The following is a 26825-nucleotide window of genomic DNA, read 5'->3' as shown; positions in this document are numbered from 1 at the left end:
ACCGGTACACTATATCACCGGTAAGGAAAGGATGTCAACTGATAAATGATGTGTTGACATGGAGAAGTCAGATCAACCAAGTGTGTGGTTATCAGTCTGCAAAGGTCACGACCAGTGTACAAGCAAGATGGGCAAGGTGTTTGAGCGGTTGTTTGTGATGAAGAGGCAAAATGTTACCTGAATCACATCAGCACCGGAAGAGAAGAATGAACAGGGCACCGGTATGCTGTGAGGTTGTAGAACAACAGGACTCCCACCAGATGAAGATGCAATCATCATGAGAAGCAATGACTGACAGTGAATGTGCCATCATCGGATCACATGTGCCTGTTTGAAGATATGTTGCACAAACAAGGAAGCCACATGTGTACATTGCAAAATGCAAATGTCAAGGTGTCAGTCCACCGGTAAGTGGAACTTATCTCCAGGTATGCATAGTGTGCATCATGATTCTTTGAGATAAGAGAGAAAAGGTAAAGGCATGTTGAAATGCTGATACAGAAGGAGTGTGATGTGTTTGCCATCTTGACAAACCAGTTGTGATATGATCCGAGCTGATCAGGAAGAATGGTCGGACTGAAGATGAAGTCTACTGATAGTTGATGATAGAGTGTCATCAAGAGTGCTTACCAGTATGTAAGTCCACTGATAATATGGACAAGGCGCGGATGCAGATGTCTTCCCACCTTGTGGGAATGAGCATGCTCAAGATTGACATGTCTGGCGACCGGTCAAGGTGTTCCACCGGCAGTTCACCTGAGAGCAAACATGATAAGTTAACTGATAGAATGTGAGATGCCAACAGGGTTTGTATATCGGCAGGAAAGCAAAACTGGTAGAGTGTTTGGCGAGTGATCCTATCTGGACCGACATGAAAGAGTCAAGCTGACAGTTGGTCGACATGAACGCCACATGGAATCAAGGTGGCGGACCTGCATTCTGATGAAGAATGGAATGTACACCGATGGGGTAGTTGCAGAGTTGCTCGACATTAATGAACGATCCCACAAATCACGGGACATGTTGCAGAGTTGTTGTAGAGGTTTGCAGCTCGAGGTCTGGAGAACAACTACGAGCCAGCTAAGAGTGATTGAGAAGATCGAGTTGGATGAAGGAAACAGCAAGACAGATCTTGGTGGTTGATCAAGAGATCAATCGATAGGGAAAAAGCATATCGCCAAAGGTAGAAGGTGTGATCAAGAAGGCGCGTTGATGGCGGAGATGTACAGATGGATGTCAAAGAGATCAGATCGAGCAAGATCTGATTGGATTTGGTTTACCCCGAAGATGATGAGGAAACCCTAACCGCCTAGATTTTTGAATTGGCTTAACTAGTCTCTAAATATGAAGGCCAAAGACATTGTTAGCTGCTATTGAAGAGAAGAAATATATTGTGCTATTGCGAAGTGATTAAGTGCCACTTATGCATGTGAGAGCAAATCAGCCAAGTTCTCAGAGAGTATCTGAGAAAAGAGGGAGAGTGAAGAGAAGAACCGGTAGTGGATATACCAACAGAGCAAAAGTGAAGAGAGCTACAGAGAAGGCAGACAGTGGACCGGTAGAGTTTTGCACTAGTAAAGTGCAGAGCAGTGAGGAGGAGATCCTGTGGAGAAGAAGAGTAGAAGAGGTGTACCAGTAGGGCTTACCGGCAAAGAGGTAGCAGGTGAGAGAAGCAAGAGGAGTGAGTCGATGTTGTAGAGAAGGTATCTCACTGATAGAGTAAGGTATATGTAATGGTTGCAAGATTCAATTGTAAAAAGATAACTAATTTTGTATTTGAAGTTTACATTGTGATCACTGAGTTGTAGCTCGGTGTAGGGGTTGTAGCCCATAAACAAGTCAGGGGTTGTAGCCCATAAACAAGTCAAGGGTTGTAGCTCCTTTGAGTTGTAGCCCATAAACAAGTTAGGGGTTGGTGCTCCTTGGGTTGGTGCCCTAAACATTGTAACAGTTTTCATTGTGAGGTTGGATTGGAGCAGTAGACTCCAGAAGCATTGCTCACTGAGGTTTTTCCCATCTTGGGTTTTCCTCGTATATATTGGTGTCATGTGATGTCCCCTTGTGAGTGATTGCATTTGTGTTGGTCTCCCCACTAACCGGTAAGTCTGTACTAAGTTAGATTTATTAACCGGTATGCTCACGTAGGATAGCTAAAGGGAAAAGTTGAGAACCATTGATTCACCCCCTCCCCCTCTCAGTGGTGCATTGTGTCTAACAGTCTACAACCTCTAATGTGGTACTAGATCATGAACCGTATATACTATATAGTCATAAAGGGAATCTCAAAATTAGTTTATAAGAAATGCTCAAGGCAAGTTGTTCATGGCATAGTGCAATGTATAAGGATGGTGTTTAAGCAACCACCCAGGTTCAAACCTCAAACAGATCAGCATGCTCACAGGCTTCATGCCCTGGTTGGATAGTTGTGCTCACAGATTGAACATTGTGTTTATTGGGCATTGGAGCACCAATTGTGCTCCAAAGAGGTTGAGGGACCTGTTGTGACCTTTTCACACATCACCCCATTGCAAATGGGGACCCTCCATTTTTCCTTCTTTCTAGGGCTTTTGTTAGAGCCTTGTGACCTTCCTGCATCAGTATTGTCAAGTTAGTCAATTTTGAGCGACCTAAGTTTTGAACATTACGAGTCAGTGTGTGCAAGCCATGGTTAGAAAAGAGTTTAGACGTCATCATTGTGTCTAGGAAGCCCAAAGGATGAAGATCGCAATTGATTTGAGCTAATTGAGGCAACTTTCTATTTTTGGAAAGTTTTGCTTTTTCTTTTTTCTTTTTTTTTAGGAAGTTTCATTTTTGGCATTTTGAGCACGATCCTCGAAATGACTATTTTTAGAAAGTTTTCCTATTTTGTAAGGAATCTTGTTTTTTTCTATTTTAGAAAGTGCATGTAGGGTTTGCACTGTTCACATTGAGATACACCAAAATGATCGACAAATTCCTCCTAAACTCCAAGTTTTGACCCAAATAGCTAATCTCCTAAACTTTAGGAATCCCAAGGAATTCAATGAATGATTGAAGCACAATTTTCAAATTTCAAGGCGATCCGGTAAAAATTGCACAAATTATGGAGACTTCGAGTGGTTCCTGACAATCAAGAAAGTCTGCCCTTAGTCAAGGTTGTGGTTCCTAAGATCCACCATGTACGCCTTGGTGTTGGTGCACAAAGTTAAGAAAGTTCGCCTTGGGAAAGGTGAGGTGGGTCGTGAGATTGGTGAAGACCGCCCTACCATGAGCTAGAAGTGCAAGCAAATGTTGAAGTCCGCCTTGCCTTGAATGAGTTGAACCTCGCCCATGAAGATGGTGCCGAAGGTTGATAAAGTCCGCCTTGAAGGAGATGGTAAGTGGTGCCTAAGGTTGATAAAGTCCACCTTGGTAAGTGGTGCCCAGTATTAAGGAAGTCCACCCTATCATTGCACATGGTGCCTAATATTAAGTCTGCCTTGTCTTGCCTTGAATGAGTTGAACCCCGCCCATGAAGATGGTGCATGAGGTTGATAAAGTCCGCCTCGAAGGAGATGGTAAGTGGTGCCCAAGATTAATGAAGTCCGCCCTATCATTGCACATGGTGCCTAATGTTAAGAAAGTCCACCTTGCCTTGCAAAAGAATGTCACCAATAAGTTGAAGTCCGCCCTACCATGAAGTTGAAAGTGCAGGCAGATATTAAAGTCCACCCTCCAAAGGATCATATATCAGGGCAAGTCCGCACTATAGATGATGGGGAAAGAGCACAAGTTGAGGTGAAGTCCGCCTAAGGTCATGAGCATATGGTTCCCAAGTGTGAAGAAGTTAGCCCTTAGGGAATGTGGTGTGCATGGAAGAGATTAAGTCTGCTCTCATTGATCACAAGTTGAACAAAGTCCGTCCTAGCAAGGAGAAACAAGTCAAGGAAAGTTTGCCCAAGAGAAGGATACATGCTAAGTGATGTCAGCAACATCTTCATGAAGTTTGAACTGAAAGAGAATTAGAAAGTTTTTGAAAGGAGAATATTGCAGATTCAGTCCCAATTATGAACTAAAATCAAATTAGAAACTTGCACTCGGTGAACCGAGAAGAAGAACTCAAACTAAGACCAAAATAGAAAGTTTTTACATTTGAAGATCAAGTTCGAATTATAGACTGGGAATGAATTTAGAAAATTGCATTTGGAAGGTAAGATGAAGTTCGAACTTGCTCAAGTGATGACAAGTTCACTAAAGACCAAATTAGAAACGTTTCCCTGCAGATCCAAAAGACTAAATGACAAGTTAGAAACAAATTTCAAAGGTCTTTTGTGTTTCTAAATACAAATCCGAACTTCATTACAAATACATTGTCCATCCCTTCATTCTCACATATGAAGTTCGAAGTTCTAAGCATATTGAGAGCAAGTTTGTGATTTCTTGTGCAGGTTGAAGGTTATTTTGAGGTGCTTTTTGCAGATTGAAGGTGTTTTTGAAGAAGTTTTAAGTATAAACCTGAGCTTTTAACCTTTTGTTCATCAAATTAAACTCAGATTTTGAGAATTTCTGACTGGTTGGAAGGCGAAACCCACTGATTTTCTGAGTGTGGCAGCTTCTTCTCTCATTTTGTTTTCTTCATTCTTTGAAGGTGAAAGTTCATCAAGGTTTTAACACAGTTTTGTTTGAAAAAGAAGAGTAAATTTTACAAATTAATCTTCTTCTCTTTCTTATTTTCTGCCCTCTAGAGCGAGTTGAAGTAATGTTGAATAGAATTTCTTGGACTTAATGTTTCAAAATCTAATTTTGAAGTGAATCAAACTTTAATGGTCAAGTGTGGAAAATCCCATTTTGTGACTAAGTGTTGAAAATAAAGTGAAAACCACGGATTACTTAGCCACCAAACTCACAAACTACGCTTAAAAATAGAGAATTTAACTTAAGTTGGTTTGATTGTTTTGCACATTTTTTGAAATATCTCACACAGTAAGGATGAAGTTTCAGGTGGATAAAGATTCCCCTTCGGAATCCAAGATGAGGTCTAAATGGAAGCTGGTCGGAGACACTAACTTGGGACATATCAACCTGAGGGAATTCAAGAAGCGAATGTATGGCCTAGACAACTTGATGCCTCCAGCAACTACCGGAAAGATGATGAGAAATGGAATCATACAGGCTGTTAGTTTCCTTCCAACAATGTAGTGTACTGAGTTGGTGGTGGAATTCTTTAAACACTACAATCCTATAAACCGAGAAATCATAGCACCTGACGGGAGAGTCTTGGCGAGCATTAGTGATGTTGCTATCAGGGAAGTTTTCTACATCCCTGAATATCATAACCCTGCTTACATGACCAAGGAGGAAGAAACACAGTTGTACCAAGATAATATTGAAGAATGAGGCCAATATCAACCATTCATGGTTGGATAAGCCAAGGAAGTGTGCTTCCAAGTTACCCAAGGATGTTGTGAAAGCCTATTTCAAGGAAGATATTGGAAACCTAATAGTTTTGTTAAACAGAGTCATGGGTAGTCCACAAGGCGTGCTATTTGAGCCTTGGATGTACTACTTCATCAACGAGAACTACCGAAGCGAAGATGATTGATTGGGCAAAGATTATAAGTAATAATCTTGATGACCAACTGAAGAACTTAGAGGAGACCATGAAATTTTATATGAGTTCCTATTTGGTGTACTCTCTTGCTCGAACTTACAGATATAAAGGACTCACCTGTAGAGGAGAAGTGGGAAATAAGGAGAATCAGTTTGTTGTTTATGATTGCTACCCACAACTGCACTTGGAGGAAAATTTTTACTTTAAGAGAGTCAACAATACATTCTTGATGCACATTACCAGGACGCTCCAAGGTGGTCTTCATCAAAGGCTCTCTCAGGAATCTAAAGATATTATCAGCAGATTCGAGCATTGGTACATCCAATACCCTAGATTTACTTATCTGAGAATTCAAGGATTCTTTGGACCTCCTTACAAGCTACCTATGTATCCCACCAACAGAGTAGTGTTGCTTGAAGTTGTTAGGCAACTTGAAAATTATATGATTGTTCAGAGAGATAAGCAAAAGAAGACAGGAACATCTTCTCTCACTATTGGAAATGGACTGGAGACATGTCATCATCACAGGGTGTCGCTAGTGTTGAAAAGGAGCTTTCTTGGTACCCATTCTTCCAGTATAAGGCCAGAAAACATTTTGACCCTTTTCACCAAATGAAAAAGGTTTATGGAGAGATATTTGAGCATAGACCTCATCTCGAAGACTATTGGGCTATTGTAGTTGATAACTTTAAAATCTGAAAGAGATTGTGGTCCAGACTTCCCTTGAATTTGATTAGAGTAACATAAGTGTTTCGAGTAGCAGATCATCTTGAAGATGATCCCGAGTTTGAGCAGTCTCACTTTGATAAACAAAGAAATGAGCCTCTTGCCTTGGTTGATTGGTCAAATTCTAAGAGGTCTGATTTGAGCGACTTCATGAGACTAGTGATTGAATATTCAAAATGGTGGGCAGCGGAGAAGACAAAGGGTCTTAGATCCAAAGGTATCAATCTCACATATGATCTCATGGGAACCAATGAATCAATGTCTTCAAGCCATGGTGTTTCGTCAAGTGTTGGATCCAGAAAAAGGAAAGAACCCACTAAAAATTCTTTGAGGGGTAAAGGAAAGAAAATAGTTGGAGATGCAAGCAGAAAGTATAAATTAGATGAGGGTCATTCGACCTCAAGTGTTGCATCCACTGCTCCAGTCAGGGCTACAACTAATGAGCAGGGGATGAATACCGATATAGGGGGTAATGAAGTAAGAGCTTCCCCTTCAGTGGAAGAGATAATGGAAGATCCAACTCAAGAGCCAAATTCTGCTAGGAATGTAGAAGTTGAAAAACCTGAGCCACCAAGGGAATTCCTAGATGGTATAGTTACGGGACCAAAGAAAATAGAGGATAAGTTTGAAGAGAGTGGCATGGAGCAATCAGCCATTCCAAATTGGTTGAGGGAAAGAATAAAGGCTAAAGCTCTCGAGGAAGCTCATTCAGAAGAGAACACAACAGCATTCCTGACTAACCAGTTGAGATAAGACCGCCCAAACTAGCTAAGAGGTTCTCTTTAATTCAAAGAGATAGTGCAGGACTCAGATCAGTGCAAGTAGCTATACGCAAAGAAGGTAAAACTCGGGATAATATTGCTCCAGAAGATTATGAGATCACTACAATGGATTTGGGTAAACCTACTCAGACCCAAGAAATCCAAGATTTTGATGATTCTTGCAACGCCCTCGAGGCAAGACTAGCCAAAAAAAAGGAAAAAAGAAAGAAAGTTGAAGATGAGAATGAGCAATAAAAGAGATATGTTCAACATTTGACAAAACCTATAGATCGGGAGGAGTTACCTTTTGCTCTGCCCATACCTTTTCCATAAGAATCATCAAAGGGTTATGAGGACATGAAGACAACTTTCAGAGAAGCTAAAGAATGGATTGTTGATGCCTCAAAACGTGCTGACATGCTCATTGAGAACTTGTTATCAGCACATGACTCCACATCTTCCTTATTGAGCGGAATTCAAGACACAACTAAAGCTTGGGAAGATATTGAGGATATTCAGAGAAGAATCATTCGATGTCTGAAAACAATCATAGGACTTTCTCAACAAGATCTTCTAGACAGAAAAGTCATCCAACTCGGTGACCTATATGATTTCAACACTTGGTACTTTGTCTTGGTTACAAGGGTTGAATCTTTGAGAAAATCTGAGGCTGTGTTCAGAAATTGAAAAGACCATAAAAGATAATCAAGACAAAGTCTTCTTTGTGGCAGCTGAGATATTGCAATAGGATGAGGTGCAAGAGAAGCATCTGCATGCAAAGAATTTGAGAGCCAAAGTTCAAGGAAACTTCTTCAAAGTTTCAGGGCCAATTCTCAGGGAAGATCTCTCTAGAGTGTTGAGCTTCATACACAGATGAAAATTTCCTGAGACAAACAACTAGCTAGGAAGACACTCTCGCCACCTGTACAGATGATGTGGATATGGTCGACTTCCAAATTGGCAACTTGTCAAGTGTCACCATAGAGGAGGTGCAACTTCTTGTGTCCAAGTACATCGAATCTACAAAGAAAGAAACTGGACACTCACCTCAATGAGAATAGCAACTGTACCACTTGTCTCCTTGTTCATTTTAATTGTTAGAGTTTGTGGAAACCCTAATTAGGGTTTTGAACTTTTAATCTGAACCTTTGATCATTATTCGATCTCGATCGTTCATAATTTCTTGACTACTATATAAGGTTGTCTCCTCTCATTTGGAGAGTGTGAGGTTTTTGAAACAATCGCGAGAAGGTCATTTTTAGATAATATATTACTTGTGTGTTTTCTCTTAAAGCTTTGTAATCTCTATTATTTGAATGATTGGCGAGGTTTTCTTCAGCACATTAGTTAGAATTTATTTCATGTTATTAGATTGAATGAAAGATCTGACAAGTATTGGTTTATGGTGTATCTCCGCTCATACTTTTGGTGAATGGATGATTTTCATTCACTGTGCAAAGGTAGTCTGAGCTTTCCATTTTGTGCATGTTAAAACTTCCTATCATAAGCACATCCCTTGAAGATTGCATCCACTTTGTGTAAGTTGTCTTAAGTGAGACGGAACAAAGTGTGATTTATTGAGCTCACCGAATCAATACCGTCTCTGGAATTCATAGGATTAAAGTAGAATTCTCAACCCTTATCCCTTTGGTCTTTTTGAAAGTCTTAAACCCCAAAAATCCCAAAAAGAAAGAAAGAGAGTTTTAATTGACAAATCTATTTAAGTTCCAAAGTTGTTAACAACTCACTCAAGTGTAAGTCCCTTTGTGTATTGCCAGCAAATCACAAAGCCCATTGAGCTTATCCACATGTCAAGACCTGACTAAAGAAACCTTGGAATAGCCATATGATCTTCTAGCAATCTTAGCATACGCGGTGATTTTTCAAGAGAGGATAAATTATCTTTGGGTACTTTATTCTAATGTTTGGTAGATGATAAAACAGACACCAATAGGACCATTGACTCAATCAAATTAACCAATCAAAAAAAAAGTGCCTAAAGAAATTAAAAGAATAAACATGTTCAAGTTTAAAGTGATCGATCTCCACAATCAATTTTCTATTTGTTTCAAACCCACTCAGGAAGGGTCCTTGCAGCAACATATATGTGCTTAAGGGTAGTAATTAGTCTAAGCTTCTGTATAAACATAAAAATCTAAGAGTTAAATTAAAATATGCTCATATAAGTCCTTGCCTTTCTATTTGGAATATTAGAATCTAGAATGGCAAGATGAATACTAGTTTTTGAACCTAATGCAAACTACTACCTGCCTTGATGAATGTCTTTGCTTGTGTTAGGGTTTCTTTGTTACAATCACAGCACTGCAGTTTCTCATATATGAGGCCTCTACCCTTCTCAAGGGACAAGGCACCATTCAATGCTGCTCCATTTACTGTTCACAATAAACGCCAAAACTATTCACATTGCATGAAATATGAGTCATTGCTACAGTTGACCTAGAAGGAAGTGGCTAAATAAATTAATGCTTAATTCTTATCCAATGTGTGTTGCACCTCATGATCTCTGTCAAATGGAATAAATCGGATTTGGGCCATATACTGACAGAAAATTCATAATCTAAGCTGGGATCAAATACAAATAGATTGAGTTTCAAGAACCAAACAAATGGTCCAGCAATACATTTATAGATGTGTTTCTGTAGTGAGTTACAAAAAAAGTTAATAAGTCATAATATTGAAAATTCATAATCTAAGCTGGGATCAAATACAAATAGATTGAGTTTCAAGAACCAAACAAATGGTCCAGCAATACATTTATAGATGTGTTTCTGTAGTGAGTTACAAAAAAAGTTAATAAGTCATAATATTGAAAGTAATATTCAAACTATGAATGCATGCTGAAAGCATGTGTTACACACCCCTTTATGGTACATGGATGTGCCACATCACTTAATCAAGATCCTACAAGAAAGGAGGTAATTTAAAGGTGAAGTGAAACGCATATATCATAACCTGAAACCAATGCATAAATAAATTTGATTCACAGATTTCCAGATATTCAATGTTTATATGCACTAGTCATGCATTGAAAGATGTAATGTATCTCATGGTAAGCGTGGAAATTTATCTCTGGGAGAATTAAAATTTGGTAGACACTTGACTGAAAAGAGCCCTGAAATCTTTTGTTGGAGACCCTGCTTCTTCTGGTTTTGATGCAAGATCAAATGCCTTGTTCTTTGCCTCTTCAAAAAGCAACGCCTGCAGCAGTCGACACAGATATTTCAGCTTAAGAAAACCACAAACAGGACTGAGTAAATATTAGACCTATTTATAGTATATCAGAAAAAATCTTAGACTTCTGAGGTATAAGAGAAAACTATGATACAGACCTGTACACAGACCTCTGCCACATCAGCTCTAGGTACTGATTTGGTGTTAGTAGCAAGTAACTCATCATCCTTTCCTACTATTAACTCACGCAGACCACCTTCCTTATCTAGCAAGCCACCAGCCCTAGCAAAAGAATGATGTAGTGAGCTCCACCAGTTAAAGGAGTAAATACAAATAAAACACATATGAGCATGTCACAAACAAAACTGTCATCATGAGAATCAAGTTGAAAGACGTACAATCTGTTAGCCTTGATAAATCTCTAGACAGCATTTGCCTACTTAATCTTTACAAAACACTGGACAACATTTGCATTATGTAAAGAATTAGACAACATTTGAATGATGAAAAGAATTAAGTAGATGTGAAACTGATTTAAATGTACCAATAAATTTAAAACATTAAAAATGTATCCTCCTTTGCCATCTAAACTATGTTCCATGGAACTCAAGAATATTAACATTGAATCAGTAAGTTATAATATTCGGTAAGTTTGTCATATTCAAGGCCCATGTTGTTATTCTTAAATTGGAATTCCTCTTTCCTAAGTCTGGTAGGTACACTTGTTTCCCAAACAGTGAAGCAAATGAAAATGATCCCCTCAAGTCTGCAACTTCTATGTTGATAGGCCACTTCTCATTGATACCATTCATACTTGGCTTTCCCTTCATCTAATTCCCTCTCACTTCTTACTCTTCTTCAACCCTTTCTGATGCTCACTTATGTCAACATTCAATTTGGTTGCTCTTATGTCATTCGTAGATTGCTCCTACCTCTTACTTCTTCCCAAATGCCACTATAAAAATGCATTCCACATCCTTTGGGAATTCTTAAAACATCCACTTTCCCCAAAAATGCAGCCATGCCTGATTAGTAATTGCCCAAGAATATGATGATGAATGTAGTGTCAAACATAAATGCAACTTTAGTCATACCTAAGTTGTTATGAAGAACCGACTAAAGAACCAGTGGGAAAATAAGACTTCAAAAATTATAGATTACCATTTTATTTCATGGAAGAGATCCTCCAAGGTCTACTTCTGTTTAAGAAACTTCAAAAAGGATTTCATTTCTGAACACTAGGTTTTAAGGCCCCATATGTGTTGATGTGTTTTTTATGCACATGCAAACACAGAATAAAATACCCAAGGGTACCTTATCCTCTCTTGAGTAAAGCCTCTGAATGCTAAAGATATCGCAAAAAGGATCAATCAAGGTGACTTCAAGGTTCTTTGTTGTAGGATCTCTACATGTGGATAAGCTCTCTGTGGTATGATGTGATTTTGCTGGAATCACAAGGGGACTTACACTTGATGACCTAAACATCTGATTTGCTGGAATCACAAGATTTTACCGGCTTAGATTTGCAAAGAAAAAGAAAAAAGGGCGAGGGCGAGAAATGGATCTAACTCTGATACTAAGAATGTAGGGGCAATGATTGATCTTTGATGAAATTCTAACTAAATCTTGTTTTGACATCCCAGGACCATCTCCACAAGGTTAGTGCGATCTTCGAAGGAAAGCTTTATGATGTTCAAATCATCACTGCAGGCATAGACACCATCAGGCTGATGCATATCAATGAAGAAGCGACAATTGAAGTTAAGCTTAAGCTGAATGATTCCAGTTGACTACACAAGGCAAGTCTGCAATCAACAAACTGCTAGTAGTATGGATATACAAATTTCACCATCAATCAAGCACATTTCTTCCACTCATTTAATAACATGAAATCAAATATGAGAAGTATAGAGACCATGCAAATTGTCGAATCGACCCATAAATTTCACCATTTCTTCAATGAAATTTTACAAGTCTTTTACAACAACATCTTGGCAACAATCTTTGCCTTCTCTCTCTACTCTACTCTAATTGCTATTCTATCAACTGACTAATCACCTCCTAACTATTCACTCCCTATCTTCTAACTCCTTTCTAACTGCTTTTACAAAATGAAGAGTCGGGGCTTATATAGTGCCCACAATACAATTCGATGGCTAAGATCAATTTGAGATCAATGGCCAAGATTCAATAATGAAAACCCTAATTAGGGTTTGTTACAACCATTACATAACATTTAATGCTTGACCAATGATAAAATTACATCTTTAGGACACGTGTCCTTTCTAGAAAAATCGACCAATGGATAGCTGGGGTAGGTACATCGAAGTTTGTGCCACCTCCCATGAGTTAGGTACATTGAATCTGGACATGCTGAGGTGGACCACACCGACTGGAGGAGCGATGACTGGGATGCCACCTCGTCTGACACTTGTAGCTTGGTAGATATCCAATTTGGTGATGCTGAGAAGCTAGCTTTAATTAACTCTTCTGGAACTATCTGCTTCTTCAATGAACCCTTGCTCTAACTTCTTTTGTCTTTGATGTGCAGGATGATGATGTACCTTGCCTTGGAATGCTGGATTGGAAGAAGTTATTCTTGATGAAGCTTGACCGAAGAAGGCCGTCCTTGTCGATGCTTGATCTTCTTTGATGATACTGAGCTGGAGGAGATCATCCTTGTCCTGGACCGGATCTTCTTTGATGAGAGCCTTCCGACTTGTAGATCCTCTGGACTTTGGAGTCGCCATCTTGATACCTACACAACATTTCAAAATTAGTAATATATCTTGAAGTCTAGAAATTAAACTTAAAAGGAAGATTTAAGATTTTAATTAGGAAACTTCATGATAAATCTTGAGTTATCATTTCCTAATTAATCATGTAATACTTAGATTTTTCCAAAACAAATGTCCAAAAATCAAACTTTGAACAAGGATGCTAGGATGATTTTGCCATACCTCCTCTTGAGTATTAAACTCTAAGAAATGATGCAAAAAATGGATTTTGCTAGGCAAAATTTAAATCAAAATTCTCCCTTGGATGAATTGCGCCTCCTCTAGCTTCAAAAAGAATAGACTCCACCCTCTTTAACCTTCAACACTTAGTAGAAATTCGCTCCACTCTAGCTAGATTTCGCTCCTCCAATTCGCACTTCAACTTTGCACTTGAAAAAGGATGAATGAATGATTAAAACTTGAACAAAGCATCACCCATATATAGAGCGCTCACCTTGATTCCCTCCAAGGTTGACTTGCCAAAAGGGAAATGAAAATGAAATAAAATCCCTCTCAAAATTAGGCCGACTTGCTTGTAAAAGCAAATGAATGTATTTGAGCGCTCACCTTCATTTAAAATTTGAAAATTAATTTTAATGCCTCCAAAGTGGATTTTTGATTATTTCAAGGCCTAAAAATTAATTTATTAAATTAAAATGCCTTTAATTTAATGCGAATTTGATTTAGCCCTTCCAAAGGCCTCAAAGTTAGCAACTTGGTGAATTTTAAGGAATACCAACGCTCAATAATGTAAAAATGAAGGATATCACCAATTTCGCCCTAGACCTTCAGTGAAGGTCAGGAGCGATTTTTCAATCTTGCTCTCAATCCTTCATCTTTTGGATTCCAAATTGCTTCCAAGACATAAAATATCATCTCTTCTTCCTATCCACACAAGATTTGGTCTCAATTCCTCAAACAAAGGAGAGAAAACTAGAAAATCGCTATGGGCCCTCTCTGCGGGTCCGTAGCGATTTTTTGATTTTAGGCTTGATTCTTCATCATTTTTCATTGAAACTTCATTCGTCATTAAGCAACATCCTTCCTTTATCTACTCCAACCAAATTCGCTTTGTTGTTGCAAGGTAAAATGAGGATTTTCAACAATATCACTATGGGCCCTCTTTGAGGGTCCGTAGTGATTTTTCGCTGTGGGCCTTCACTGAGGGTCAAGAGCGATTTTTCATTTTCTGACCAAAATCATCAAGTTTTAAATGCAAAATAATATTCATCCTGCTCTTGGAGGTCTTTTCTCCTTGTCCAAACCTTGCCTTAGCACCATTTTGAAGAAAACATACATTTTTGAAAATCTCGTTGTGGGCCTTCAGTGAGGGTCCGGAGCGATTTTTTGGTTCTAGGCAAATTCCTTCATCTTTTAATCTTCAAATCACCTCCAAGGCATAACACATCACGTTCTCCTCCTGTCCAAGCAAGATTTTATCTCAATTCTTCAAACCAAGGAGAGAAAATTGGAAAATCGCTATGGGCCTTCAGTGAGGGTCCGTAGCGATTTTTGTAATTGCCTTCAAAATATTGATCCTCAACGATTTCCTTTCACTTCAAGGCTTTTCAAACATCATTTCTAACCCATGCCTAACCTTAGCTTTCTTCAAACTTGGATGTAAACTTCCCATTTTAGGTTTCTCGTTGTGGGCCCTCTCTGAGGGTCCGAAGCGATTTCTCACTATGGGCCCTCTCTGAGGGTCCGAAGCGATTTCTCGCTGTGGGCCTTCAGTGAGGGTCCGGAGCGATTTTTTCATTTTGGGTTGATTTCTCCTTATGTTGATCCTCCAAATTATATTCAACGGATAGAACATGCTTTCCTTCATCCCCTCCAATCATAAAATCACTTTGATCCTGCAAGAATAATGCATATTTGAAAATCTCATTGTGGACCCTCTCTGAGGGTCAGGAGCGATTTTTGCTACCTGGACCAAAATGTTTCATTTTTCATCTAAAAATCACTTTGCCAAGGGAGATATCATCTTGTTCTTTGCTATGAATAAAAATTCATGTCCAAGAAAGGTCCAAAAATGTGCACACAAAGAAAATCGCTGTGGGCCCTCTCTTAGGGTCAGGAGCGATTTTTCCTTTCCTGGGCAAAACTCCTTCAATTCATCATCTTTGATCAAGTCTGGATACTTCATTATGCTCATTCTATCCTTCACCATGCTCTTGACCTCTCAAATCGACCAAATAAGGCTAACAATGACCCTTATAAGATTTCTCGCTGTGGGCCCTCTCTAAGGGTCAGGAGCGATTTTTCTGTTTTCAACAAGGTCCTTCATTATTTCAAGTCATTTCAGAAAGAGGAATCTCCATCGATCCTGAAAGAGTAAAGGCTATATCCACTATCAATTTGCCGGCTAGTAAGAAGGAACTCAAATCGTTTTTCGGCAAGATCAACTTTGTCAGAAAATTCATTACCGGATTTGCTGAGATAGTCAGACCCTTGAATGAGACGCTGAAGAAGGACGCAAAGATTGAATGGTCACCACAGGGCAAAAGGGCATTCGAGGAGATAAAGACGGCAATCGTAGAAGCGCCAATATTGATCAGTCCTGATTACCTCAAGCCCTTCTACCTATATTCCTTCGCTTCTGACTACACTTGTGCCGCTATTCTCACCCAGAGAAGTGAAGAAAGGGACGAAAACCCAATTGCATTCATGAGCACCCCACTGAAAGATGCGGAACTCAGATATCCCAACATTGAGAAGCAAGCATACGCGCTGGTAAAGGCCGTTAAAAAATTCAGACATTACCTCTTGAGGGCCAAAATTTATGCAATAGTACCAGATGCAGCAGTCAAGACTCTTCTCATGCAGAATGAACTAGGAGAAAGAAGGGGAAAGTGGGTCGCCATTATCCAAGAGTTCAATATCGAGATCCAGCCCATGAAACTTGTTCGAGGACAAGCTTTGGCACAAACATTGGCAATTGATGGACCCGGATTAATCCAGCAAGTTTATGAATTGGAGGATGTCACCCCTGATGAATGGTACAAAGAAATTGTGACATACCTGCTCAACAACAAGTGTCCTGCCCGCATGACACCCACGCAGAAAAGAGCATTACGAATAAAGTGTCAACATTATATGCTTCAAGGATCTGTTCTATATCGCAGGAATCACGAGGGTATATATCTGAGGTGTGTTGGCAAGGATGAGGCCAAACAAATAATTGAACACTTTCATTCCAAGTTTGGGACCGGACATGGGGCCAACCTCGCCACAGCGCACCAGATCCTGAGAGAAGGATACTACTGGCCTACACTTTTCAAAGACACATTTAATCATATCAGGACTTGCCACACTTGCCAAGTCGCAGCTTTCAGAGAAAGGAATCCGGCCATGCCATTGAACCCAGTAATCGAAGCAAGACCATTTGCTAAATGGGGGATGGATTTCATTGGTGTCATCAACCCCGCATCCTCGGCACAACACAGATATATCATCACTGCAACTGATTATTGTCCCAGATGGTCAGAGGCACAGGCACTCAAAGTATGCACTACTGAAGCCGTAATTAAATTCCTGGAGGAAAACATCATCACGAGGTTTGGATGTCCTTATGCGTTGGTGTGCGACAATGGCTCCGCCCTCACATCATTAAGATTTTCAAATTGGGCTTTCGAGTATGGAATAACCCTCAAATTTTCATCAAACTATTATCCTCAGGGTAATGGGTTAGCTGAGTCAACTAATAAGAACCTGCTCAGTGTTATCAAGAAGTTACTAGAAAGAAGTCCAAGAGAATGGCATACCCAATTGAGATTTGCCCTCTGAGCAGACAGAATAAGGACCAAGAACGCATTAGGGATTTCACCTTATTTTTTGGTTTATGGCCAAGACCCAGTCTTCCCCATGCAACTCAGGATCCCGACTTTGAGATTTATTCAGGAGTACATGGAAGACACTGATGCTGTTCAAGCTCGATTAACACAGTTAATGAATCTTGAGGAAAAGAGAGATCAAGCATTGGAAAATTTCGCAAAACATCAAGGAGTGGTAAAGAGATGGTTTGATCGACAAGCCAAAGTCAAGGCATTCCGGATCTCAGACCTTGTCTTATACTGGGATAAAGCACATGAGAAGAGAGGAGAACATGACAAATTTGATAAGCTTTGGAAGGGCCCTTATCAGATTTCAGAGATTTTGGGAGAAAATGCATTCAGATTGAAGACTTTAACCGGAGAGGATGTCCCATTGCCTGTCAATGGGAGGTATCTCAAACATTATTTCCAGTCTTAGGATGCGAAAGGCCTTCCCTTGTACATAGCTAGTTTAGTTTGCTTTTGTTTGCTTTGTTTTCGTCTGTTCTTAGTTTAGGTGTCTTGTCTTAGGTTAGTTGTTTTGTTCTGAGGGGGTATCCATTTGAAATTGGGTGATTTTGTTATGTAACACTCTGACTTCTCGCTAAGTTGTTGGTTGCATTTGGACAATTATGAGGTCTTTTGGAACTACAAAGGGGGTTTCTTTTAATAAAGCTTTGAGTCAGGACGTATTTGCAATGAAGCAAGATTAGCTTATTGAACTCACGTATTTTTGTCCTCCAGTCATTATATCTTTTCACACTTATAATCTCCGAGTCATTGTGGTTTCCAGGCAAACCTGTGATCGGTGAAAAATCTAAAATCTGACTTCAGCGCCACCGCAATCCTCAGACCCTAGTGAGCTTCACTGCTCACGAGCCAAAAGAATTGACGGAACTGAAAAAGCAATATCAAAAAGAAAAAAGATGAGAAAGTAAAAAAGAAAAATCAAAAGAAGAGAAAAATGAGCTGACAAAGAAATATCAAATTGGCTAAAAGGGGAATATACGAGTAACTCCATCGGGGCTATAGACGCCTGGCTGGCAATGGAGCAATGTTCGTGAGCTTGCGGCGATAACCTCGTCGGGACTATGGACGTCTGACTGGCAGCGAGGCTCTATCCAGGATGCTTTTGGAGTCCAGATAAACTACGTAGCTTATCACAGGGGAACCTGGAGATCATGATTGTCTTGTCGAGGGGAATTAACTCATTTGCACACACATGGGTAACTGTGGACTTGATACTTTGTCTCAATATGATGGTCTCTTCTTGTAAGTGTTTCTTAACTCCTTGTTTTGTTGAGGGAGGTTTTCTGAGTTTTCTTCAAGAAAGATTGATTCCCAAATGTTTTCCAACATTTCTCAGTGGTGTCGCCAGATGTTGTGACCATTTCACACATCGCCCCATTAGAATGGGGACCCCCTTTTTTTTTTGCTTTTGTTTTGCCTGTTCTTCTCTCTCCTTTTAGAGTTTTGGGTAAGTGAGTGAGTCGTCTGGACTAGGGTTAAGCCTTAGGGTTTCCTTTTTGATGTTTTCAAGCCGAAGTCCAGTCCAATTTTGAAAGATTATTGAGCATCCTCGCGTAGATTGCAATTTTGAAATAAGATGAGTCTGTCTAGGTCCAGTTAAGATTTTGAGGGTACCTTCAAGTTAGGTCTAAAGTGTTGGCATTTCAATGATTGAATTATGCAATTTTGTCCGGGTGAATTTTGACCAAGTTTTTGAAAGTTTACTAACTTGACCCTGGCCTTGGAGATGACCTAATTTTGCCTTGTCAAGTGATTGAAGACCAAGAATATGGATATTTTGGCCTATAGAGGTGAAATCGCTCCTGTCCCTCACCCAGGGACCAGGGCGAAATTGATATTTTATACATCTTGGTTATTGACTTATTTTATTTGTCTTGTGCAGGGTCGCCAGGAGATGCAATCGAACATGGATTGAAGGTTTTGAAAATTTTTTGAGACTCAAAATGACAAGTTTTTTAAGGTTTAAGGCCAAATCGCTCCTGTCCCTCTCCCAGGGACCAGGGCGAAATGGCTTACTTAGATCATTTTCGGCCTCATTTTGATCGAACTAAAGCATCAGGGATGCAATAAGAGATGAAATCAACATGATGGAGCACCCAGACTCAGTCGTTTGCAATAAAAGGTTGAACATTTGACCTTAAGGACAAAAATCGCTCATGTCCCTCACTGAAGGACCGGAGCTTGTTTCTCAAAGTTGCACTGTCCTTGCAGGGCCAAGACATTTTTTTGATTGGAAGAGATCAAGGAGGGCATGTTTTGTCCATTGAATATAATTTGGGTAATTGGCAAACAAGAAAGTATGCTAAAATGACAAAATCGCTCCTGTCCCTCACTGAAGGACCGGAGCTTGAACACCAAGTTTGCCTTATTCTTGCAAGATTAAATGATTTCGCGATTTGGAAGAGATCAAGGAAAGTATGTTTTTGCTCATTGAATATAACTTGAATGGACCACGAAAGAGAAAATCTACCCAAGACACAAGTTCGCTCCTGTCCCTCTCCCAGGGACCAGGGCGATTTTCAAATGAAGCTCCTGTCCCTCTCCCAGGGACCAGAGCGATTTTCTCAAAAGATAAGTTTTTGGCGAAGGTGAAGTAAGTTTTAAGTTTGAGACAAATGAAGGAAGGCTTGATCACCCCATTGAAGATAATTTTGAAAGTTGGCGAAACACAAGTGGGCTTATAAATACAAAATCGCTCCTGTCCCTCATCCAGGGACCAGGGCGAAATTTAGGTTATCCAGCCTCCCTCTCCGAATTTGAATGGGTCCAAGTCAAGACACGAGGTCAAAATGATGTTTGGAATGCTTTAAGGGAGAACAAAGTTGCAAAGACCACGAGAACTTGATGGAATTGCCTAAGGCGCTCCTGTCCCTCACCCAGGGACCAGAGCGAAATCATCATATTTGCCTAATTGCCTAACATTTTGAAGTGCCATTTTTGTTTAAAACATTCAAGATGGGGTCAGAAACAATGATTTACGCCTTGAAGAGAATTAGATATTGATATGATTAAGGATATGTGCCATAAATGTAAGATCGCTCCTGTCCTTCACTGGAGGACCAGGGCGATTTCTATAGAATTAATCATTCCCTTCAAAAACTCCGTCAAGGCAAGGCTACACAAGGTCAAAAATGACTTTCGAAGGACGATGAACGTGGAATTAACCTCAAGAATCAACAATTTTGAGCTCAAATGCAAAATTCGCTCCTGTCCTTCAGTCAAGGACCAGGGCGAATATCCTTAGAAGAACTCATTTGGTATTGAAGAAACGAGTTTGGCGTGCATAAAGTAAACAAGGAAGATCATCAATTGCCCTCACAACTCGATTTGGCAATTTGGAAAATGAAGACCAAAGGCAAGAAGTAAAGTTCGCTCCTGTCCCTCACCAAGGGACCAGGGCGAAAATCTCCAGAATATCAAGTTTGCTTTGCAAAGGACGAGTTAAACATGCGTAGAACAAACAAGGATGATCATTGCCTACCTCGCAAGTTGATTTGACGATTTAAAAAACAAGGACCAAGGAGTAAAAGCAAAAATCGCTCCTGTCCCTCACCAAAGGACCAGGGCGAAAATGGTTTAAAGGGTATTCATTCCAAAGATGGAGTAGATTAAACTCAAAATGCCAAGCGAGAACCCCATTTTGGACGTAGAGGATGAAGTTTCAAACGTGAAAAATGAAAGATGGAGGACCAAAATGCATGGGCACTCCTGTCCCTCTCCCAGGGACTAGAGCAATATTGATTAATGTCCCAAATATCTCCCATGTTTAGGCGCCAACATTTTTGAATTGCATTAAGTGCTAAATTCGATAAAAACTTTGAAATATTTAATTAAATTGGCATTTAAAAATAGCGCATATAAGGCATTTAATAATTAATTTAGCCTTTTAAAAAATCGAAATTATTAATTACAAAGGCATTTAAATTAATTAATTATTAAATTAAATAAAAAGGGAGAGCGCTTGGGGATACTATTTTAATGTTTTTTACAAAAGTCGGCCTCCTTTTTATTTAAATTTTGTTTATTATTTGCCTTATTTTCTAAGTCGGCCTATGGGCAATTAAAGAAATGAGCGCCTATATAAGAAGGGTATTTTGAAACATTTTAATCCATCATTCAATCATTGTTCATATGCAATTTGGAGAGGAGCAATAGAAAGTGCGAATTTTGATCCAAGGAGAAGAGCGAAATTTCAATCCAAGGAAGAGTGCGAACTTTATTGGAGGCTAGAGTTGGAACGAATTTTCCCTTAAGGCGTTGAAGACCCCAAGGGTGGTGGAGTTGATAAAGGAGGTGCATTTGCTAGGAGAAGCTCACGTTGAAGACTCCAATCTTCATTTTGCCTAGGCGAATTTCCTAATTTTGCATCTTTTTTAGAGTTAGTTCTCAAGAAAGGTATGGCAAAATCTCCCTTGTCCGAATTTTGAATTTTGAATCGTCCTAGCCTCAATTTTGAATTTGAATTTTGAATCTTGAATTCCAAATTACATCGTTATATTTAGGAAATGATAATTCAAGGATTTATCATAAAGTTTCCTAAATTCAATCTTTAATCTAGTCTATATTTCTATATTGCAAAATCCATTACTCATTATGAAATGTTGTGTAGGTGTCACGATGGCGACCCCGAAGGCAGGAGCATCCACCAGTCGTCCAGCCCTCATGAAGGAAGATCAAAAGAATGAAGAAATGGAGACCAAGATCGTGTCGAAGTGGAGCAACATTGGAGATACCAACTTGGGAAACTTCAGTGTGAAGAAGTTTCGAGAGGTCCCTTACATTGGAAAGCCATCACCCGTTGCAAGGACAATAATTGAAAGTGGCATTATCAAGGCGGCCGGCTTCCCTCCAGCAATCCAGTGCCATGAGCTGATGATCGAGTGTGCCCGCCATTACGACCCACAGTCAAGATCGATCGTGTCCAAGGAAGGAAACACTTTGGCTTATCTTTCAGAGGAGGCTATCAGTGAAGCTCTTCACCTGCCAGAACATAAAGATATGATTTACAAAAGTTTGGAAGGAGCTAGATCCATGTACGAAGATGATCCAGACACTTGCTTGGGCATCATCAACAAGAATTGGTTACTCAAAAGTCGTCCTCGCCTAAGCAAGATTCCCAACACACCACATAGGATCGACTTCCAAGAGGAGTACAGAGATTTGATAACCTTACTCAATCGAGTTACAGGGGCTCCTCAAGCCTTCTATTTTGAGAAATGGATGTTCTTCTTCATCCAAGTGATAGTTCAGGGAAAAGGAACAATTCATTGGGCTAGAATTATTAGCCATTGCTTGGACGTGCAGTTGAGAAGACTGAAGGCTACTAAATCCTTCCACATGAGCTTGTACATCATGTATGCCTTGATCAAGAGTTTTGAATATGCAGGATTACCTCACAGAGGAGTAATCGGAAGAGGACCTGGAGAGGTCAGAGTTTGTGATTCCTATGCTCATTTGCATCATCCACCAGGAAGCAACTACAAGTTAGTCAACGATACCTTCACAATGAACATCACCAGGACACTGCAAGGCGGGATTCACAATCGGATATCTCAAGAGGCACAAGAGCTTGTAAAGAGGTACGATGCTTGGTTTATCCAATTCCAGAAGTTCACATATATTAGAGTTCATGGATGCCCTTCACCTCCCTATATGTTGCCGAGATATCCGACAGACAGAATAGTGTTACTTGAGGTAACTAGACAGTTGGCAGCTTATGTGAAGGCATTTAGACACAGGCATGGAAATGGAATTCCTGTACCTATCATACTAGGAAATTCAGTTGAGGTATGTCCTAATGTTCCAGCTTTAGATGATGCAGAAAGAGAGTTGGCCTTATATTCATTTTCATTCTTTTCATTGAGGGAGAATTTCGATCCTTATGGATATATAGAAGAGACAATTGGTAGGAAGTACAAGCATGAATGTCAGGTGGAAGATTTTTGGATGAATCTCTCAGATGATTTAGAAGTGAAAAGGAAGATGCATTCCAGATTGCCTTTGGATTTCATCAAGAAATGCAAAGTTTACAGAGTGGCCGATCAAGCTCAGGACAGTGGCAGGCACCTCCAGTCATCATATGATAGAGAGGACAAGGCAGTGAGGATAGATTGGAATGAACCTGAGATTGTGGACTTAAAAGCTTTGATGGCTCCAGTCTTGTCCTGTACTCGCAGATGGGTTGATGTGCAACATCAAAAGTTGAGAGAGCAAAATATATCTATGACCTTTACTTTGGAGGAAAGATCGATAGAAGGAGGAGCAAGTGCAAGTGAAGGTCATCATCATCCTAAAAGCACAAGCGACGGCAATCCTCACCCCAGAAGCGTAAGTGAAGGCAATCCTCATCCTAGAGGTGTGAAGAGGAAGGAAAGACCTGAGAAAAGAGAATCTTCCAAGAAGAAGCAAGAGGCCAATCGAGATCGCTCATCCGGCACATCTTCTCGACAAGAGAAGAGGACACTTGAAGTGGAAGAGTCTATGGAGTCCATGGTTCAGAATGATAAACATGAGAAGGGACAGGCATCTCAACGTTCATCAAGTCAATCTCCCCAGGTCAATGAGCTACATGAAGACAAGAATGATGATGAAGCTACCTCTCCTCTCCGGAAAGAAGAGCCATTGCCTAAAGAAATACAAGTTAGAGAGACAAGGTCCGCTATTCCAGATTGGTTGAAGGAGAGATTAACAAGGGTGATTGTGATCGAGGACGAAGATAATGTGATTGATTTAGATAGCCTTGTTGGAAATCCTCAGGGGGTAACAGAAAGGAAGAAGGCCACCAAAATGTCCAAGATGATCAGAGATAGACAGGGTCCAGGAAGTTGCAGATAGCTACACCGGCAGTGGACAAGTACGAGGGTGAAATCCTTGCAGAAGAATATGATGTAGAAACCGTTGAGCTTGGTCCACTCACTACTGAGCAGGCATTGGATGAGGCAACTGATTCATTTGAGGCACTTAAAGATAAACTTAAGGAAGAAATGGAAAAGAGTAGAAAACTTGAGAGAGAAGTCGGTGCTTGGAGAGGCTACTTTAGCCACCTCAGTCAGCCTTTGGGACGTCGGGATCCAGCAGTATCTCCTATGCAAGCACTTCCCCTAGAATCAGTTGGTGAGGCAGAGAGAGTTAAGAGCTTGGTCCAGCTTATGAGCTCTTGGATTGACAAATCCCATACAGTTGCAGTCAAGTTTACAACAAGAATGATGCAGACCATTCATCGGGCTATTCAGGTCCTTGAGATCATCCACAACCTAATGATAACGGTGGCCGCCTTTGCTCATACTAAAGATGTTATCATTCCTGTTCTTCAAGTAATCAGGCAAACATCAAGGAAGACCTTAGCACAAGAAAAGATAATGGATGGAGGAGCTCATAATCTACTCCAGTGGTCTACTTTACTCCAGATGAAGGAAGTTCTTTTCGAAGACACCAGCGCCAAATGCAATCAAGTGGAGGAGGTCATCCATCCAATCCAGGACAAGGTGTTTGGGGTTTTATGTACTATTCTTGGCCGAAGGATCGAAGTTGAGACAGATGTGGATCTTCAAGAGTTGGAACAAAGGGTCAAGGTCATCTTTTGCAAAGATGAGAATGTTATTACAAATGAGCAAAGAGATCAAATGTTTGCTACTATGCTCCTGATTGAGAAAATCAAGGAACTCGAACCTGAATGGGACGCAGCTCTTCTCAAGGCCTTTGATCAGATTATTCACTTGGAGGAAAGAATGAGGAATCTTCCCGAGATTCCTATGGCTGAGATTGAAGGAATCGTGTCCAGATTCATTGCATATGCTAAAAAGGAGCATTGGAAAGGGAACAAGGTTCTAGAAGAGAGGTTGTTGTAGATGACATGGCACCTTAATTATCATTGGTCTATGTTTCCTAGATTTTTGTGCCAAATTAAATATTTGGCTATGCATTTAATATTGTTCAATAAAAGGGGAACTTTTGTAATAAAACCCTAATTAGGGTTTAGGTGTCAGAATCTCAGCCGTTGATCTTCTTTTGATCTAGGCCGTTCATTGTAATTGAGGATGCTATTTATACCCTCATTCATTTTCATTTTGATATATAGAATTAAGAGAGAGCAATAAGAAATAGTTAGAAGTTTTAGAGCTTTTGAGAGAAGAAAGTATTTGTAGTAAGATTGAGCTTTGAAGAAGGAATTTCAAGCAATTGTTGTCTATTGTGGCTTTGAGATCAATAAAATATTGAAGTTATGGTGTTTTATTGCAATTCTTGTGGCTATCTTCATGGTTGTTTGTTTTCTTGAATCATTCTCAATCAAAGTAGTATTTAGGTTGGAAGGACTAAGTGTTGGGCTTGATCTTTGGTGAGATTCACATTCCAAACCACTAGCTTCTTGCTGATTGTAGGAAACGCCCTGCGTGGTCAACTGGAGAGACTTAAATCGCTTAAACCTTCAATCGTCATTGAGCTTTGGATATGTGCCTTTGTAGTAGTGTCCATGATCCTTGATGAATTGAAAATCATTTGTTACCTTAGAAGATCGCATCAATTTCAGTTAAGTTGTTATTTCATGGCGATATTGAAATTGGTAGAATCCTGCCAAGTCTAGCCTACATTGGGTCATTCTTAGGATTAGATTAGAATTTACCCCTTGCAAACCCTACCTTTTGATCTTTTTGAGAACTTGTTAGTTTAGAGAAATCTTGTTCCTGCAGCTCGGATTGACGTAAGGCCCCTTGATGAAACAGCATTCACAACGACCACTGGTGCTTATCCACACGTAGAGACCCTACATAAAAGAACATTGGAGTCACCCTGTTTGATCCTTTTTTGCGACATCTTCAGCAATCAGAGGCTTTATTCAAGAGAGGATAAGGTACCCTTGGGTATTTTATTCTGTGTATGATTGTGTATAAAATACACGTCAACAAGTACGCCTACTAAGGACCGGACCCGGGGTCGATGATTTGCATTAAATGTGAAAAAATATTTCATGGAGGCATAAACCGCCTCAAATACCCCCTTGTCGGCCTCAAGAAGCATGATGCTAGGGTATGTCCTTGGGCCACAGAAGAAATAAAAAGAGACACTAATACCATACTTTTAGCTGGGGAAGAGAAAAAATTGCAAAGGGAGAGGGCAAAACTAGCAATGAGAGCAGCCACAATTGAATCTCAAGGTGCCTTAGTTGACATTGAAGAAGAAGAAGAAGAAGCACTACAGGACATAGTGGGCTCTCGTCGTGGCCCACGTATCCGCAAACCCAACACCACCTCGGCCACCACTTCTGCTTCTTAGAGTAGAGTACTTGTTGCATCACCATCAGCGACACAGTCTATAGGTAGTTATTTTATGCCCAAGAACACAGCTGGAGCACAACCATTAGTAGAGGGCACTGGATGGAATAGGGAGGCACATGAGAAAATAGACATTGCATGTGCTGATTTTTGGTACTTCAACACATCCCATTCAATGTGGTGGACAATCCTTATTCGTTAAATTTGGTGACTACAATAACAATTTCAAGAAAAGGGCACAAGGCCCCTTCTCGCAAATATTTGAGTGGGAGGTTAGTAAATAGTCCACTTGATTTCATTTTGAAATGTTTTTCTTGTTTATTAAATCAAAATTGTGTACTAAGACCTAATTTCACTTTGTTCTTGTAGATTGCTCACAAATGCAGTTGAAAGGGCAAAAGAAGTGGTGGAGGACCAAAGAAAAAAATGGAGAAAATATGGCTGCACCATTCTTTTTGATGGATGGACAAATAGCAAAAACCGCACCATTATTAATTTTTTGGTTGCTTGGAGGGGCAATGTGGTGTTCTTGAAATCGGTTGATGCCTCCAACAAGGTGAAAATGCAGAAACATTGGCTGCAATGTTGGAACACATTGCCATGGAGGTGGGAGTTGAGAATTTGGTGCAAATAATCACCGATAATGCAACAGCATATGTGGCAGCAGGTAGAATCCTCCAAGATAGGCA

General features: G+C 40.0%; 1 protein-coding gene across 1 annotated transcript in view; it reads right to left on the bottom strand.

Annotated features, from left to right (window-relative positions):
• Positions 1-9792: 9792 nt before the first annotated feature.
• Positions 9793-26825, bottom strand: part of LOC131069110 (uncharacterized protein At5g02240) — a 116217-nt gene continuing 99184 nt past the window's right edge. Inside the window, exons 6-7 of the mRNA XM_058004423.2 lie at positions 10407-10530; positions 9793-10275 (exon numbers count right to left, since the gene is read on the bottom strand). Of these exons, the coding sequence (XP_057860406.2) occupies positions 10156-10275; positions 10407-10530 (244 nt within the window). The 3' untranslated portion in view covers positions 9793-10155. The remainder of the gene's footprint in view (positions 10276-10406; positions 10531-26825) is intronic.

This window comes from Cryptomeria japonica, chromosome 1, assembly GCF_030272615.1.
Source record: "Cryptomeria japonica chromosome 1, Sugi_1.0, whole genome shotgun sequence".
NCBI classification, from domain to species: Eukaryota; Viridiplantae; Streptophyta; class Pinopsida; order Cupressales; family Cupressaceae; genus Cryptomeria; species Cryptomeria japonica.
Note: the sequence above shows the minus strand (reverse complement) of the source record. Positions and strands in the feature narration are given on the sequence as shown.